This window comes from Prenolepis imparis, unplaced genomic scaffold, assembly GCF_030444845.1.
Source record: "Prenolepis imparis isolate NDT839.2.m4 unplaced genomic scaffold, iyPreImpa1.0 SCAF_2, whole genome shotgun sequence".
NCBI lineage: Eukaryota > Metazoa > Arthropoda > Insecta > Hymenoptera > Formicidae > Prenolepis > Prenolepis imparis.
Window position 1 is genome coordinate 21,332,050 of NW_028141160.1, and position 15,561 is coordinate 21,347,610.

The 15,561-nt window shown below is 39.2% G+C and overlaps 3 protein-coding genes across 5 annotated transcripts in view; all 3 read left to right on the top strand.

The window, feature by feature from the left end:
- The first annotated feature begins 124 nt into the window (after window positions 1–124).
- LOC145932633 (protein scarlet) lies at window positions 125–4,229 on the top strand. 3 transcript variants are annotated; one of them, XM_083031727.1, is made up of 11 exons: window positions 125–481; window positions 606–654; window positions 738–918; window positions 1,072–1,267; window positions 1,350–1,542; window positions 1,629–1,808; window positions 1,886–1,988; window positions 2,076–2,297; window positions 2,379–2,620; window positions 2,715–2,815; window positions 2,898–4,229. In XM_083031727.1, exons 1-11 carry the CDS (start codon window positions 322–324, stop codon window positions 3,077–3,079), a joined length of 1,809 nt encoding a protein of 602 aa, XP_082887853.1. In that variant the 5' UTR covers window positions 125–321; the 3' UTR covers window positions 3,080–4,229. The 3 variants fall into 3 exon arrangements, with proteins under 3 accessions (XP_082887853.1, XP_082887854.1, XP_082887855.1); XM_083031728.1 differs by having other exon boundaries at window positions 394–481; window positions 724–918; window positions 2,898–4,218; XM_083031729.1 differs by lacking the exon at window positions 125–481 and having other exon boundaries at window positions 604–654; window positions 1,098–1,267; window positions 2,898–4,218.
- Window positions 4,230–4,519: 290 nt separating this feature from the next.
- LOC145932638 (uncharacterized) lies at window positions 4,520–7,234 on the top strand. The gene is made up of 6 exons (XM_083031739.1): window positions 4,520–4,943; window positions 5,037–5,244; window positions 5,323–5,523; window positions 5,613–5,874; window positions 6,574–6,706; window positions 6,793–7,234. The coding sequence occupies exons 1-6, from the start codon at window positions 4,656–4,658 to the stop codon at window positions 6,925–6,927; spliced, it is 1,227 nt and encodes a 408-aa protein (XP_082887865.1). The 5' UTR covers window positions 4,520–4,655; the 3' UTR covers window positions 6,928–7,234.
- Window positions 7,235–8,383: 1,149 nt separating this feature from the next.
- Window positions 8,384–15,561, top strand: part of Sdc (Syndecan) — a 75,272-nt gene continuing 68,094 nt past the window's right edge. The window contains exon 1 of the mRNA XM_083031736.1: window positions 8,384–8,670. Within this exon, the coding sequence (XP_082887862.1) occupies window positions 8,596–8,670 (75 nt within the window). The 5' untranslated portion in view covers window positions 8,384–8,595. The remainder of the gene's footprint in view (window positions 8,671–15,561) is intronic.

The following is a 15,561-nucleotide window of genomic DNA, read 5'->3' on the forward strand; positions in this document are numbered from 1 at the left end:
AAAATGCGCGTAATATATTCTCTTTTTCTCTTTATTCTCTCTCTTACACATCCTATCTTTTCTTATCTAACTTTCCTTTTTCCATAATATTTATTTGAAATCGTATGATGAAGATAAATATCTATGTATGTGCTTCGAAATTAATAACGTCTAGTAAGTTATATTGATCTTTTCTCTCACAATCATCTGTATGACTTCAGATAACGATGATAAGACATTGAGAAGGGAGATAGAGATAACAGAATTTTTCTTTTTATTTCAAGACGCTCCAACAATATTAATCAGAAAAGCGTTCTAGAGGACGTGAGGTGAATAGTTATAATGATACAATTAACAGATTCGACTGAGATGATTTCCCAACTGTTTTGGGAAAATTTGACCATTACTGTGCCTGTTGAAGCTGATGATGAGTGTTCGGGAAAAGTGTGGTGCAAAATCTCGCGTAAAAGAGGCAAGAAAATATTGACTATACTGAAAGGAGGTAATGTTATTTTGTTGACATTAAAGTGCAAAGAAACAAATTTGTATGTAGATTAAATTAAAATATATATCTTTCAATTCTTTATCGAAAAATAATATTTATTTCAATATCGATATTTTTTTAGTATCCGGGTATGCAGAAACCGGTAACATGTTTGCTATATTAGGACCGAGGTACGCAAAATACTATACTAGTATATATCTAGTCATAATAATTTTACGATAAATTCATGTCAAGGACAGACTTATTTCTTTAGCGGCGCCGGCAAAACGACGTTTCTTGCTGCTCTGGCGAGAAGGCTTAAATTAACTTCGGGCACAGTGAAGATCAATGGGCACGACGTTTCCAAAGAAACTATGGCAGAAATATCGAGTTATATGCCGCAGTTTGAAGCTCTACCGTCTGCACTCACACCAAGAGAGTATATGTCGTTCGTGGTATTGAAAAGATATATTTAACAAACGATTTCATTGTTATTTTTCTTTCCATGAGTCGCATTTGGGAGCGAATTTTAAATTTTTAATAAAATACAAAATAATTTTTTTTTAGAAAGAGATTGCAATGTTGATATTGAAATTATTCTTCTTTAGTGTATTCTGAAAATAGAAAATTGTAGCGCACTACGAAGAAAATCCTTGGCCGAAGAACTTTTGCGAGATCTTGGATTATATGAATGTATCGATACTCTCATATCGGAGCTATCGGGCGGTGAGAAGAAGCGTATGTCATTAGCCACGGAATTAGTGACAAAGCCTAAAATATTTTTTCTAGACGAGCCAACCACAGGTGAGAATGTTGAAGTCATTATCCCGCTTTATATGGGAAATAAATCTGATTACGTCGTACAATATTAAACGTCTGGATGTAGGTCTGGACACTTTTGCCGCGACATGTGTCGTGCAATCGTTGAAGTTGATTGCTTCGAGAGGCACGATGATTTTCTGTACGATTCATCAGCCGGGTATGACGATATACAACATGTTCAGTCACGTGTTATTAATGGCCGATGGAAGCTCGATATACTTCGGGACTTTGGAAAATGCTACAGTTTTCTTCAAAAGGTAAATCTGGCATTTCGATTAATTATTATAGTTGCATTAAATCGCGGCGAGTAAATAATGACAAAACAATCGATATGTTTGCATAGCCAGGATTATCACTGTCCTGTAAATTACGACGAGTCCGAATATTACGTAAACATTCTGTCACGCCGAAACTGGACAACAGATCGCAGTATTGAACTATGCCAAGCATTCTCGCAATCGTCGCTGTCAAAAATTCCTGCGATCGAGAATGAGAGAGCAATTTTCCGCGTCATTCCACAAAAGTAAAATAAAAAAAAAATAATGGAATCTTTTTTCAGAAGAATCTTTAACATATAATTGATTATACACCTTATTATAGAAAATCAGGTTGGTTTGTACAATTTTATTGGTTGCTCTGGAGAAAACTTTTGCAAGATAAAAGAACAGTTTTCGACAATTGGATCGCGTGGTTCTGTTTCTCGGTAATAAAATGAATAAAAATAAGAAAATCTTGATGTTTTCAGAGGTATAAATTTTAGTGTGAAAGAAAACTATATATCATCTTGCAGCTATCCGTAATCTTTGTCAGTATTTTTTACGTCGGCGCTAATTCATCGACGCAAGAGGGAATACAGACTATTCGAGGCGCGTTGTATTTGATGATATCCGAAATTATATTCACGGTCGCCTATTCCGTCATTTACGAATTACCTGGTGAACTTGTTCTTTATCTTCGCGAGAGTACCGTATACACACCAGGACCTTATTATCTCGCCATCGTTCTCGGCTCGGTAATTATTTAACGCACCGTAAAAAAAAAAACAAGATCGAAACATGTTTATTTAATATAATTACGATATAAAATTCCTCAGATACTCAAAGCAATACTCAAAGCACTTTTGTTCACGGTCGTGATATATTTTCTGATAAATGCTGAATTTCGGCTACTTGACTTGTGCTTCTATTGCCTCTGCACGGCAGTGACAGCGATTTGCGGTACCGCATACGGTATGATGACTTCCAGTTGGATCGCCAACATCGATATTGTTACCACGATAACGGTACCGCTCGATTTATTGTTCCTTCTGACGGCGGGTATGTTTTACAATCTTCGGTAAGTAGACGTGTATTGCGCGTTATATATATTATATACGTATTATATAACGATTTAATGAATATAGTACGTCAAATGTTTTTTATTTCCCTAGAACTCTGCCGCGTTACTTGGCGTACTTCAAATATACGTCGATATTCTATTACGCAACCGAAGCTATATCGATTATACACTGGTCAAAAATAAAGGAGATCGGTTAATATCATTTGATTATTAATTATTAGATTATAGTTGATTATTATAGGAAATACATTTGTTAATATTTTGATTTTTTTAGACTGCCCAGTTAATCGCGATCTGCCTTGTTTATCGAATGGAACGGAAGTTTTATTAGAGTACGGCTACAAGGAAGGAAACTTTTGGTGGGACATGACTGGATTGCTGCTTCTGACACTTCTGATGAATGTTGCTGGATATTTTGGCACCAAGAGAAGAAGGGCGTCGAGATCGATTATTTAGTCGGCGATAGGAAATCGCGAAACGACTCTTCACAAAAAATATCAATAAGCCTTAAAAATTTTTCGAAGTAAACAATTCAATTATTTAATAATCTTTTTCAAAACTCGATTACGTCACAAGCATTTGCTGTAACCTCGTGCCCATAATTTACGCTGTCAGCATTTCTTGTTTTGCTCGAGGAGTTGGAAACTTCCCTTTTCGCGGGCGTTTAATTTTCGCGCATGCAACTAACTTATCCGATGCGTTACATAAACCGATCATAAAACTCAAGAACGTATAAAGAACAAGAATGAGAGAGATTGTAAACAGTGTGATTACGGTTGCTCAGAGTAAAGTGATGCGTTTCTGTTAGTTTTCGCGATAGATTTATGGAAAGAAAAATAATGCTCTTGAAATCTTCAAATGTGATTTGTGAATTTCCAGAATTTGATTAATAATATAGAACGAAAGTAGTGAATGAGAAAAAGAATTACAGACTAATTTAATTGTGTGTGTGCGCGAAAATTATCCATGTATCTGTATATATATTATTCTTTGCTTTATTTGGAAGTATAATTTCGCCCAAAAATTTTTCTCATCGCAAAAGCGCTAAGATAATCTATTAGTCTATTACGATTGATTGTCTAAATCTCTAAATATTCGTAGGGAAACGAAGAGAAAAAGATAATACGCGACGGCGTTCGACGAGAGGTGGGGGAGATTCCGCCAGAATCGCAATAAAACGATGGAAATATTGGAATCGGCGCAATATGATTCCGCGACGGGTCGCGAAATGAAACGAAACAATGTTTGCGTTGCGCGGAACGTCGGATATCCCTCTCTCCTCTCATCTTCATCTCTCGTCCTCTCTTCTCTCCTCTCCCGTCTCGCGAACCGAGATTTGTTAATATCGAGCGCGTTCTAGCTAGTACTGTGCCAAAATGGCCGACGTTTAGTCGTCCCTTAGTTCGGATTTAAGTCGCTTGCTTATTTCTCGGTTGTTTACACTGCCGAGCTATCTTCTTCTCTTCTCACTTCGCTCATCTGAACGCTCGTGTTTCGCATCCAACGCATTTCGCGTTCCACGTCTATATAATACAAATTTAATTTAATATTATTTAAGAAATATTATATAATAAGAAGCTAAAGAGAGCATATAGTGTTTCATAAATATATATTATATATATTTAAAATTTTATTATAATTGCAGACGCATATATTAATCTGAGAAACAAAAAGGTCGCGTTTTTCGATTTAATCATGGATTGTTAAAGCGTACGATAAAAAGTAAAATTGTAGTGTGCAAAGAGAGCTTCATATAAATATAATTCCAAGCAGACGAATTATAATAATCGCGGCAGACACTCGGTAGACACATCAGACGACGTCGGTAGCAACTAAACAGCTGACTGTTCTAAAACCGCGCTTAAACAAGCAAACGAGGCCGCGAAACAGCGGCGAATCAATTCGCGTGTAGGAGACGTCGTTTGTATACGCGAATCGGCGTGGATTAACTTCAAATTAGACGAAAGTCGGTGTTTCCTTTGAGCAAAACAGAGCCGCCGCTGACGGCGCTTCGTTAAGAAGTTGAAGGAGCATGTCCGCGGAAGCGACCACGGTGCTGCTGAAGAAGAGGGAGAGGACGCAGAACTGGATCCCGGAGGAGAAGAGCGCCCTGTTTACCCTGATCAAGCACCACGTGAACGCGATCGAGAACAAGAAAATCGACGCGGCCGCGTCCGCGATGAAGTCCCTCGCCTGGCAACAGATCTATTGCGCATTCCGCGGCAGATTCTCGGCGGACCGGGACATCACCAGGATCAGGGAGCAATGGCGACGGATGAAGGCGCAGGCGAGAATGGAGATGTACACGTACGCCGAAAAGGTGCGGCTTTAAGAGACGCGTTTATATATCTTATTTCTTTTTTGTTTTCTCCCTCCGTTTCCCTTTCTTATTATCTCGGTGTCGTTCGCGCAGGTGCGAACTTTGGGACCGGAAGCGGCCGCCAAGTCCCATCCGTCGAATCTATCGATCGAGGTATGGCGACTGATGGAGAGCGTGCGTAGAAACGATTGCGAGGCCGATCGTTCGGACGACAGTAGTCAGGACAATGAAAATTCGACAAATCGGACGGCGATACACGCAATCCTGGATAAATTGACGTTACCCACGCCGGAAACGTCAGGTTGGGCTTTATTGGGACGCGGTTTTCGCGTGACTCGCTATTTTCGAAATTATCAAAATTATCCAAACGATTATTTAGGACACGAGATTAAGATCGAGGTCAACAGCGATGACACAGAGGACGAAAGCAGTCGCGGCGAGCTCGCGCGAAAACTGTCATCGGATGACAGTTTCTTGCCGCAGAAGCGTTCCAGAATCGCGACGGAAGACGAGCCCGTGGATCTTGTTGAGCAAAAAACCGCCTGTCCCGACAGCGTCTCGACGTCCCGTATCGACGATGGTACACGATGTCTTTTTTTTTTTTTTTTTTTATGAAATTCTATGCGCAATAAAATTACAGCAAACGAGTAGAGACATTTTTCTTTCAAGCTAGCGAACGCAACGACGCGAGAAACGAGTTATCCTCCGCTTCCCTAGTTTGGAACGACCCGGTCTCGTCCGACAAGGACAAATCGATGCAGAGAGCCATGTGGATCTTCAAGTCTACGCAACGCGAGCACGAGATCAAATTGCGGATGTTGCACATCGAGCTGGAACGCGCGGAGCTGCAAAAACAGACTGCCATTAATGAATTGAAAACATCGGAGATCAAGAAGCAATTGATGGAAGATCAGGCCGCTGAATACTATAGGTCGAGTCATTCATTCGGTTCATTCATAAACGTATTACTCATTATATAGTTTAGAAATGGATATACATTCAAAACAAGACTCTATACGTTTTGAAATCGCGGTAGTCCGCGATATTTGGCGCCAGCATCGTCACCAGGCGCAACTGAGGTTCACGTTCTAAGAATAAGCGTTTCGTTTATGACGTATGAGGAGAGACCGCTGCAAGTCCTTGTCGGTCTGCCAAGTTCTTGTTAACGTCTAGCTGATATCAAGTATTTCGTGAAAAATGCAACGAGCAATTACGACGTTTTCGCGGAATATCTCTGCGTTAAGGTATCGGACACAGCTTCGTGAGATCGGAAACACATGAATTTATTTCGAATATCTACATTTCATTCACACCTTCTTACCCGGTGTTTTTCCATCACACACGTAGTCATTCTCGTTTTTATTCGCATTTATATATATATCTTTTTTTACGAATATAAAAATGCTCTTATTTTTTTGCTACATGCAAATAGCCAGATTGTATCTTTTTAATGTGTTATTGATTTATGACACTTGACCTGAATGAATGCCATGTCAAAATTATGTAATGCTTTTTTAGTAGATAGTAGTAGACATAACCCTCTTTAAATAATATCATATTTTGTCTCTTTAAGTAGAGATTTTTGTATTTTTTAAATATCTTGTTATAATTTAAGTGTATTGTATTGTAGCCAGGTAAGAATGTCTGGAGAACGTGGTTCCGGTGCTGGAAAAGGAGGTGGTGGTGGTGGTGCTATCCGTGACGCTGGTGGTTCTTTTGGAAAGATGGAAGCAGCCAATGAAGATCAATACTTTTATAATCTGGTCAGTATTTCTTCTCTCTTCTGTTAATCTTCTTTGCATTAACAATACGATTCGCTTGTTACATAAGTTCAACAATTTTATTTCAGCAAAAGGACCAATTACTAAAGATGCGAGAGAGCCTCCACGATGAAATCTCATTCCATGAGGAACAGATTAAGCGTCATCAGGAAGCTATAAACCGTCACAAAAAGCGAATTTCAGATATGGAACAGAAAGAGTGAATGCGTGAAGAAGTTCTCTATTAGCGTGATATTTCTGAGTTTGGCAATACTATTAATTTCAATGTAAAAAGGTTGAAAATAGTAGGAATAATAGGATATCGCAGCAATTCTTTTTTTTTATGTATAAAATGTTAAATATATATTAAACGCTCTTAATTAACATTATTTAAGCATGGATTCATATTGAATATTATATAGATTGGTTATTTTTTTGGGGAAGACTATCATAAGAGACCTTTGTATTTGAAATGTCTAAAAGACAGTTATATATACTTGAAAATAAAACGTGTTTTTCATTGTTGCTTAACCTTGTTTTAAAAGTTAAATTATTTTAAGATGATTGAAAACATGCGCCAATCTTAATCTTTCAAATCTCGGATGCGAATTTGTTTCATACAGTCTTATATAATCTTTCAAAAATAATATTTTTTATTTAATTGGTGAATCAAAAAAATTTATATATTAAATATCTACATTATATAATAAATTTTTTGTTTGGTGATTACACACAATGTTTCGACATGTTTTCAGAGAAGTGTATGAATATATACCCAAGTATTTAGACAATTCAAAAACATATTGTGAATGAGATATGTCCTAAATGCTTTTGGTTATGTCATCTTTCTTTAATAATATAAATGTGCAAGCGTTTCTTTCAGTTTTAGATATATTAATAGAAGAAAGAAGCATGATTCGCGCACAAAAAAGGATCAAACATCATTCGGCGATGTTGCATATGAAACGGAATATTATTACAAACAGGTATCATTGCAAAACGTTACTTTTTCATGATCAAACATTACAGCAGTAATATACGCAACGCGTTGTAAATATTTAGAATAAAAAATTATTAAAAGTCGTCAAGGAAAAGACTCAGGACGAAGTCAAACACATGCAGAAAGAGGTACAAGTTATGCGGAATAAAATCGAAGAATATAATCGCGGCATAAACGAAAATCTGAGATTTTTAAAGGACCTAGAGAAAGATTTATCCACCGGCGACAAGAAGAATTAGAATGCATTTCATAATCTGTGAAAATTATTCGAAATAAATTATTCGTGCGATTTTTGTTGACGACAATCACAATCACTTCGATCAAACGGATCAACAATATTCCTATTATACTTATTAATGTAATTTATATCGCATTAAGAACTTGTTAATTATTATCTAGATAAATTAATTAATGATTAAATTAATCAGAGTTTACTCGAAGCGATCGTTGAATATAAAGTATCTGATTTCGATAAGCTAATAGAGTAATTTAATTCATTTTATTACTTCACGAATCTCGAATATCGCGAATCGTAATTGCCGCCAACAAGAATTTATCGACCTCACCGCATCTCCATTTAATTTCTCGCGCCCCCGCTAGATGGCGCTGAACGCGGGGGCGGCGCGGTAAGATGGCGGCTGGCGGCCAGTCGCGACCGTCTAGTCGACGATAGCGGGCGATCGTCGCGCCGCCAGTGTCTCGCGGTTCATCGATCAGTGTGGTGTGTGTCGCGTTGTTGTTCCGGAGGATTTTTTTTAGTGATTTGTTCCTACGTTCACTGCGCGCTACGTTACGCGGATTCTTCGCGGCCGCTCGTCCCCGGAATTCGTGCGCGTGCATAAAGCGGAGCGGGCACCGCGAGCGGGGCCCATCGAGATTAAACGGGATAAAAATGCGACTAAGGATACACTGGATTCTGGTTAGCACGGCCGTGGTGATCCTTGCGGGATGCAACGCCGCTACCGAGGTGAGTGAGTCGTTTTACAGCTATACGCGATCAGCAACGAGAGAGAGAGAGAGAAAGAGAGTGAACGCGAGAGATCCTCGACGCTCGCGTCTCGCGAGTCGATCGAAAGATCGTGCGAACGTATACCGGAAACCGTCGTCGATATACGCCAGCAATCGGCCGCACGAACGTTTACGCGAAATAAACGCGCCGCTACCTTTCTCTCTGCGAAGTAAAGTATTACGCCGATTCAAGTACTCTTGCATTCTCGGCGTCTCGCCGTTGGCCAGTGGTGTTCAAATCGAGGCCTGAAGTAAGCCGCTTTCGGAGATCCGCGCATTGACGCGTCTCGTATTTTTCAGCGATTTCAATTTCAATTCCGAAACGTACATTTTTGAGAAGCAAAGTTTGTAAAACTTTTTTGTCCGCGAAACATTCGCTCCGTTTATACTCGCGTCGTTGCGTGTCAAATCGGAATAATATTGTATATGTACAAAGCAAAATCTTTCTCTCTTCGTGTTCAAAGAGAGATATTCGTGCTCGTCTTTTAGGGCGAAAGCAAAACGCTATTTCGGAACGACGTATGTCAATGAATGCGCCGAAACGGGAGGTGACGCGCGTCTCGTTCTCTTTCTCTCTCTCCCCCTTTCTCTTTCTCTCTTTCTTTCTCTCTTTCTCTCTCTCTCTCTCTCTCTCTCTCTCTCTGTGAACTTTTGTTTGCGTAATAAGTAGACGTTCACGCTGGAGGGAGTTACGCTAAAGATCGAGTTTATCCCCGATAACGGGCTGTAACGGGGTTCTGTTGTTAGTCTTTAGTTAATAGAAACTTTGGAAAGAATCGGAGCAAGTTCGTAACGCGCAATCTTCTTACAATTAATTGGCTAATGAGAGGAAGTACATTTTAAATAAATGAACGGACCCTCGAGTATAAACTGCGACAGAGATATCGACTATGTTATACATTTTTTCCTTGTTTATTCCTTTTTATTATCGTCGAGAAAGAGACAGAGAGATAGAGACAAAGTGAATAAAAATTGTCTATCGTAAAAAGCGTGCGCTTTTTACGTTACATCGAATAATGGCTGTGTTCTAATAATGGTTGTGTAGTTTTGACGGCGGGGCAAATAGGCGAACAAAATATTTGCACGCGTTTTGTAACGTCGTTTTTTTACGATACGTTGACTAATAGCCAGGATAACAATCTATAAAGGTGCACGCGGTATTGATTGGACAAGATATTCGACCTTTTTTCTTTTTTTTTTCATTGTTACGTTACGATGCTAGTGTGCTTGAAAAAAAGGATCTCGTCTAAAAAAAAGGAAAAAAATATATAATAAAAACCGCGCGCGCGTCAGAGATTCGTGGGTTCTCTGTATATATATGTGGACGCGGACCGACGTGAAGCGCGGTCGATCGTGAAGCGCATCATCCACTCGCCACGCTCTCTATCGAAAAACAGCCTTAGGGTTACTTCGCTAGAATGTAACGTATCTTGTTTAAGCCTCTCTCGCAGCGTCATACTTTGCCGCGGCAAAGTTTGCGCAACAATAATTCGTGTTATGCCGCGTGCATACTTGACAGATGACAGTGTGTACCTGAAAGAGTAGAGACCTCGCATCACAGTCGTCCACGAGGATTCTCGTTGGGGGGGAGAAGGGAGAGAATCTCTCCCTATAATGATTATTAAAACTATTCAAAAAATGTTCGCGTCCCAATGATAATCCCCTCGGTAAAGAATCTCTTCCCAACGCTTTCAAAAACTTTGCGCTCTCTCCCTCTTTTTCTCTCTCGTGTAGAAAATATTATCTCGCGAGAAAGAAACGCGTACGTGGAATTTAGCGAAAGGGTACCCGGGGAAAAGGGGGCAAAGGGGAAATAAATTTCGGAGAGGAGGCGGCGCCAAGCCGACGGGCATAAATCTCATATATACCGCGCGCTTACACGTAGTTACATTTTACAATTGCGCGACCTTTAATGCAAGCAATGCACGGAAGAGAGGGAGAGGAAAGGAGAGGAGAGGAGAGGAGAGTAGAGAGTTAGAAAGCCGGCTGGTGAAATAGCGGCCCGATGAAATATCGCCGGTAATAATCTCGCTGTCTTCGCACGGAAAATGCACGCAAATCGCCTAGCCGCTTAACCATAAGAGGAGCTTTTGAATATTCTCTAATATCTTTTAGCGCATTATAGTTAAGAAAGAGTCCTCCTCTCTAAACGCGGATACACTCGACGTGATATCTAAACGTAAACATCGAGGCTGCAACGTATTTCGAAAAAATACAATTTTTTTCTCCGTGATCTTTTTTTTAATATGACAGAAAAATATTTATTTTCTTTTCTCTTGGAAATTGTTGAATTGAAAAATCGTCGTACGTGTATCACTGATAAGACTCCCGGACTAAGAAATGTTAATGGACGACTAAGAAAGCCCCTTATTATCGGAGAACGGATATATATATGAATAGCAGACTCGGGACCTAGGGATGATGAATGACTCGCGGTCCAAAAGCGACGCGATAATCTCGCACAACATCGCGATTAGTCGACGATGAATTGAATTTCGAGCGACAATAATTTGCACTATATTATATCGTTCGGGGAGAAACCGAAAATCGTGACGTGGAGGTTGAAAAAAAAAGAAGATTATGTACGATCGCTTTTCTCGCCGAGAGAAATGCCGATATACACGAGCTATGAGGATCCACAAGCGATGGACATTAATGGCCTTTTACGGGGACGCGTTCGTCGGTCGTGTGTCCATTGGTTGGTCCAACGTACCGCTACATATACACATACATACACGCATACACTGGACGTATTATACGTGTGACACGTGAGGAGAACGAGGGCCTGTCTTTCGATAGGACGGTGTTGGTGTCCTCTGTACACGTTGATGTAAGCGTCGCTCTCTATACGTCTTTCCTCGACGTGTATACGAGTCGATAATTGATAGACAGAGTCTGGGACACCGATGTCACAACGTCGCGTCGACTTCATCGACGGGAAGAAATTAAGTTTGATTAATATAACACGCGCGCGGAAGCGAAACAATTTCGCCGGAAATTGCTGGTAATCGAGCATCGAGCGAATTTTCCTCGAATTCCATCGATGACGCATCCGCACGTTCGTACGTAAATATACTCATTAATTACTTCGTTGTAGCGAGTAGTCTCTCCTAGAAACAGCAACGTCGATTAATGTACAACTTTGCCGGACGCCTATTCATTTCACTCACGGCAACTCTCTCGATGGTCAAACTTATTCCCGTATATAGCGAGTAAATCGAGACGGATTCTATTTACCTTGGCAAACCGCATTGTTCCTGAATTTCGGTTACGTATAAAATTTTACACAATTACGTTGAGCGATGTTGTTTGAGAGAGATGATAGCGTTGAAGTCGACAAGATAATGGCGAAGGAGAAAAAAAATTAACATTGTTTCCTAATTGATGTATGTATTATACATAATTACATTGAAATGTTTACATACTTTGAGATTTTTGCGCGCAGTGTCTAATTATTTTAATTAAAGACAGAGATATAATTCAATTTTCGCGAGTATCACGTTATCGTCCTTTTCGTCAAATTTTGAGAAATGATTAATTAATAGTTGAGCCCTAAGTCCTCTACTGTGTATTTTCTTGGGTATCCACGTAGTTTGTGGAACAACTCGTCTCGTTTAAGACTTGTCTCCTTATTTGGTCCGCTAGCGTACGTGAGGGGCGTCTTAATTCGTCCTTCCAACTCCTTAATAAAATGCTCTCGAAACACTCGCGAATCTCGAGCGGAGGAATCGATCGTTCTCATCTCAAAGAGTTGCTTTATCCACGAATATATATTAGAAAATAGTATAGTTTTAATAGAAAATTGGAACGTATACTATTAATGAAAAGGCGGATTTTCTAATATGATTAGCGACGAATGAATCGCGCGTTTCATCAAAAGCGAGCTTATCGCTTTCGCCATATAAAATTAAATGCGGAATATATATATTGCATGGATTGTTTTTATCAGGTTTCATAGTTATTAAATGATTTCTGGCCGCGTCTAATAACACGTTGGAAAAGAGTGGGTCGACTTATATCTCAAATAATCGCGGCACGCGACTGGCGGAAGAAAAGAGAGCACCGACTGGAAAGAGGGGCAGAGGAGGGAAAGAATATCGGGGTCAGGCGGTAATTTTCGTATGAGATTCTCAAGTATTTTATGAGCACCGGCGGCCATTAAACGCCCACGAACAAGGCTCTCTCTTGAAATTTGCGTTTTTCGTACGGTCTATATTTCCCAGAAAAGTTCGCCACTCTCGGATCCCCACCCCGTTCTAACAAACACTCTCGCTCATAATGATTTCTAACGATGGTTTTCCTTGATGAGAGATACTTTAAGATCCAACTATCGCGCGCGATCGATCAAAATTTCCATTATGTTTTTTCGATTCCTCTCGTCTAAAGCGTGTACTTATATTATACAGATTGCGCGAGCGCACACGTGAATATAAGTAAATATAATAAAAAGTAAATAGATGATAAAGCAGCTTTCACAGATAAAGAGACACGTTGTGAGTAAGAGAGTCCGTATATATACGCGCTTGTGGAAAAGGAAAATAAAACATGTCGAGAGGAAGGGGAAGGGGAGGAGAAGAGAGGAGAGAGGAAATAGATCCCTGCTACATCCTCGTTACATATTCCGTCTCGCCTCTCTTTTCGAGATAAACTCGTCGTAAAACGATACCATAGGTAGTGTTTTTCGATCGAGATAATTTTCTATATAGAAAAGTGTAACACTTTGCACGTTGCTCTCTCGCTCTTCGCTTTGGAAAATACTTATCGTCCGCGCGTTCGAAACCACCGACGAAGAAGGCGTCGCCGCATCAAAGGCGGTTTGGTAAAGGGACGCGCGTTATCGGATACTTAGCTAGGAATTAATATAACCGAATACGTTGCTCGTATTATGTACGCAAAACACGCGCGACGCTCGAAAACGAGAACGTAATTGCAGATATATATACGCAAATTTACGTCACGCGTTTCACCTAATGTGAAAGCTAAATTATACTCGTATAACAAATTAATGACATAATAATTAGCAATTACGAAGTTAATTTAAATCATCTCGCGTCCTTCCCCCCCCCCTTCGTTCCGCGCGCAAAACGATTTAATGACGATAGCGCGGCGATTCGCATTTAATATATACACGGCGTTATTAATGGCGGTTCTCTCTGTGGCGATATCCGGTAGAGGTACGGACGATTTCGTTATTCGAATGAAATTTAATTCTATTTCTAACGTATGAATTAAAAAAATCACAATTCGGATAATTTAAAAGAGAGCTTCCGCGCAACAAAGGATTTCAGATAGCGGTTCATCGTCCTTCGTCGAGGAGGACTTTATTTTCCTCGGGGACCTTATCCCCCGTTCTTGTCATCATACTTTAATCTGCGGTTTCCGAAAGCTCCCTCTGCTCTCGGTATGGTTGGACTTTCGAGGATCTCGCTCGGCTCTTAATACACACAAACACACACATATACAGAGAGAAAGAAAGAAAGAGAAAGAAAGAGAGAGGTAGATTGCTCTGCTCGGATTCTTAGTCTAAAAATCGTCGCTAGTATCAAGAAGAACCTCTCCCGCAATCCACTTCCTATCGTCTCGGAAAAGGGTGGTAGAAGCGCGAGCGTCTCGTGAAAATTGGCTCGTTACTCTTCAGTTTTCGCAGGCTTCCGAGCTTCCCGGATCCCGAAAAAAAGAAGAAAAAAAAAAAAACTTTCATCCATCTTGCTCAGGCTGTCCCACAGGCGACAAGCTTCCTCTTGTACGCTTTTTCGACTCCTCCTTTTAGGAGTTTTCCAGCTTTCCACGAGGAACGCTCGCATTCCTACCTTTCGAGCTTGCAATTCCTCGACACGATGAGAGACGCTCGAGGGTATAGAAAATTATATGACCCGCATAGAAAATTTTCACTAAGCGCATGTACATACAGCTAGACGAAAGTTTTAGATATAGAAAAAGGAGTTGTTTTATAATCCTGAAATAAAATGGACCGCTGATGGAACGAGATATGAATTTTTTAAATTCATCAGACAGCATTGTTCGTATATCTGGCGTTTTATCCACGTTGAATTCGATGAATTAATGGCGTTCTTCAGTACTATCGAGCTTGTGCATAATGTAGAATTGCGATTTAAATTTTCAAAGAAATATTACAATGTTTTATAACAGAGAGGAAAGAAGCTAAAAGACCATAAGTGTTATACATTACATATTTTTTTAAATGTAGTATTGTTAAACTGAGTCTCTATTAAATACTTTTAATTTTAAATAATTTGATAATCATTAAATTTGATAAAAAGTTTTCCAATTCATTTATTTACTTCTTAAAAATAGAATAGAGAGATGGAGTTTTACAAACGCGATAGATATCCTTTTTTAATGATTTATTTTCAAATAAATAGATTGTATAGAACAGATTATGTGATTACTTTTTGTATAATAATAAAAACAACGCTAACTAAATATCGATACTCAATCTAGAAGGCTTGGAATAGTATTACAATTTACAATTGAGAAATAATATTCAAGTTATTGACAGTACATAATGAAACAAACATATAAATGACGCTTGAAGGTAAAATATTTAAAAATTTCAAAAAGACACTTTAATATATAATTAATTTAATAATAAATAATAATTTGTTTTTTAACAACAAGGAAAGATTTGTGTATTTTCTCAAAACGTTTATATACGATTTTATTAAAAATTTTGTTCTATATTTTCCCTCTGAAAAAAATGTATTAATCTAGTTTACAAAAAACACGGTTTATCTTTTCTGTACAACTTTATCTATCGCATATCACACGGTCCAATTAAACCGCATACAACAGATAAATCTAACCCCTTATTTTTTTCACATTTCCTGTA

What these genes read in the sequence shown, in the direction of transcription:
- LOC145932638 (XM_083031739.1), top strand. Translation starts at nt 4,656, where the DNA reads ATGTCCGCGGAAGCGACCACGGTGCTGCTGAAGAAGAGGGAGAGGACG. An exon ending in TGTACACGTACGCCGAAAAG is followed by an intron (nt 4,944 to 5,036) that starts GTGCGGCTTTAA and finishes TCGTTCGCGCAG; the next exon opens with GTGCGAACTTTGGGACCGGA. An exon ending in ATCAATACTTTTATAATCTG is followed by an intron (nt 6,707 to 6,792) that starts GTCAGTATTTCT and finishes ATTTTATTTCAG; the next exon opens with CAAAAGGACCAATTACTAAA.
- LOC145932633 (XM_083031727.1), top strand. Translation starts at nt 322, where the DNA reads ATGATACAATTAACAGATTCGACTGAGATGATTTCCCAACTGTTTTGG. An exon ending in ATTGACTATACTGAAAGGAG is followed by an intron (nt 482 to 605) that starts GTAATGTTATTT and finishes ATATTTTTTTAG; the next exon opens with TATCCGGGTATGCAGAAACC. An exon ending in GTCAAAAATAAAGGAGATCG is followed by an intron (nt 2,816 to 2,897) that starts GTTAATATCATT and finishes TGATTTTTTTAG; the next exon opens with ACTGCCCAGTTAATCGCGAT.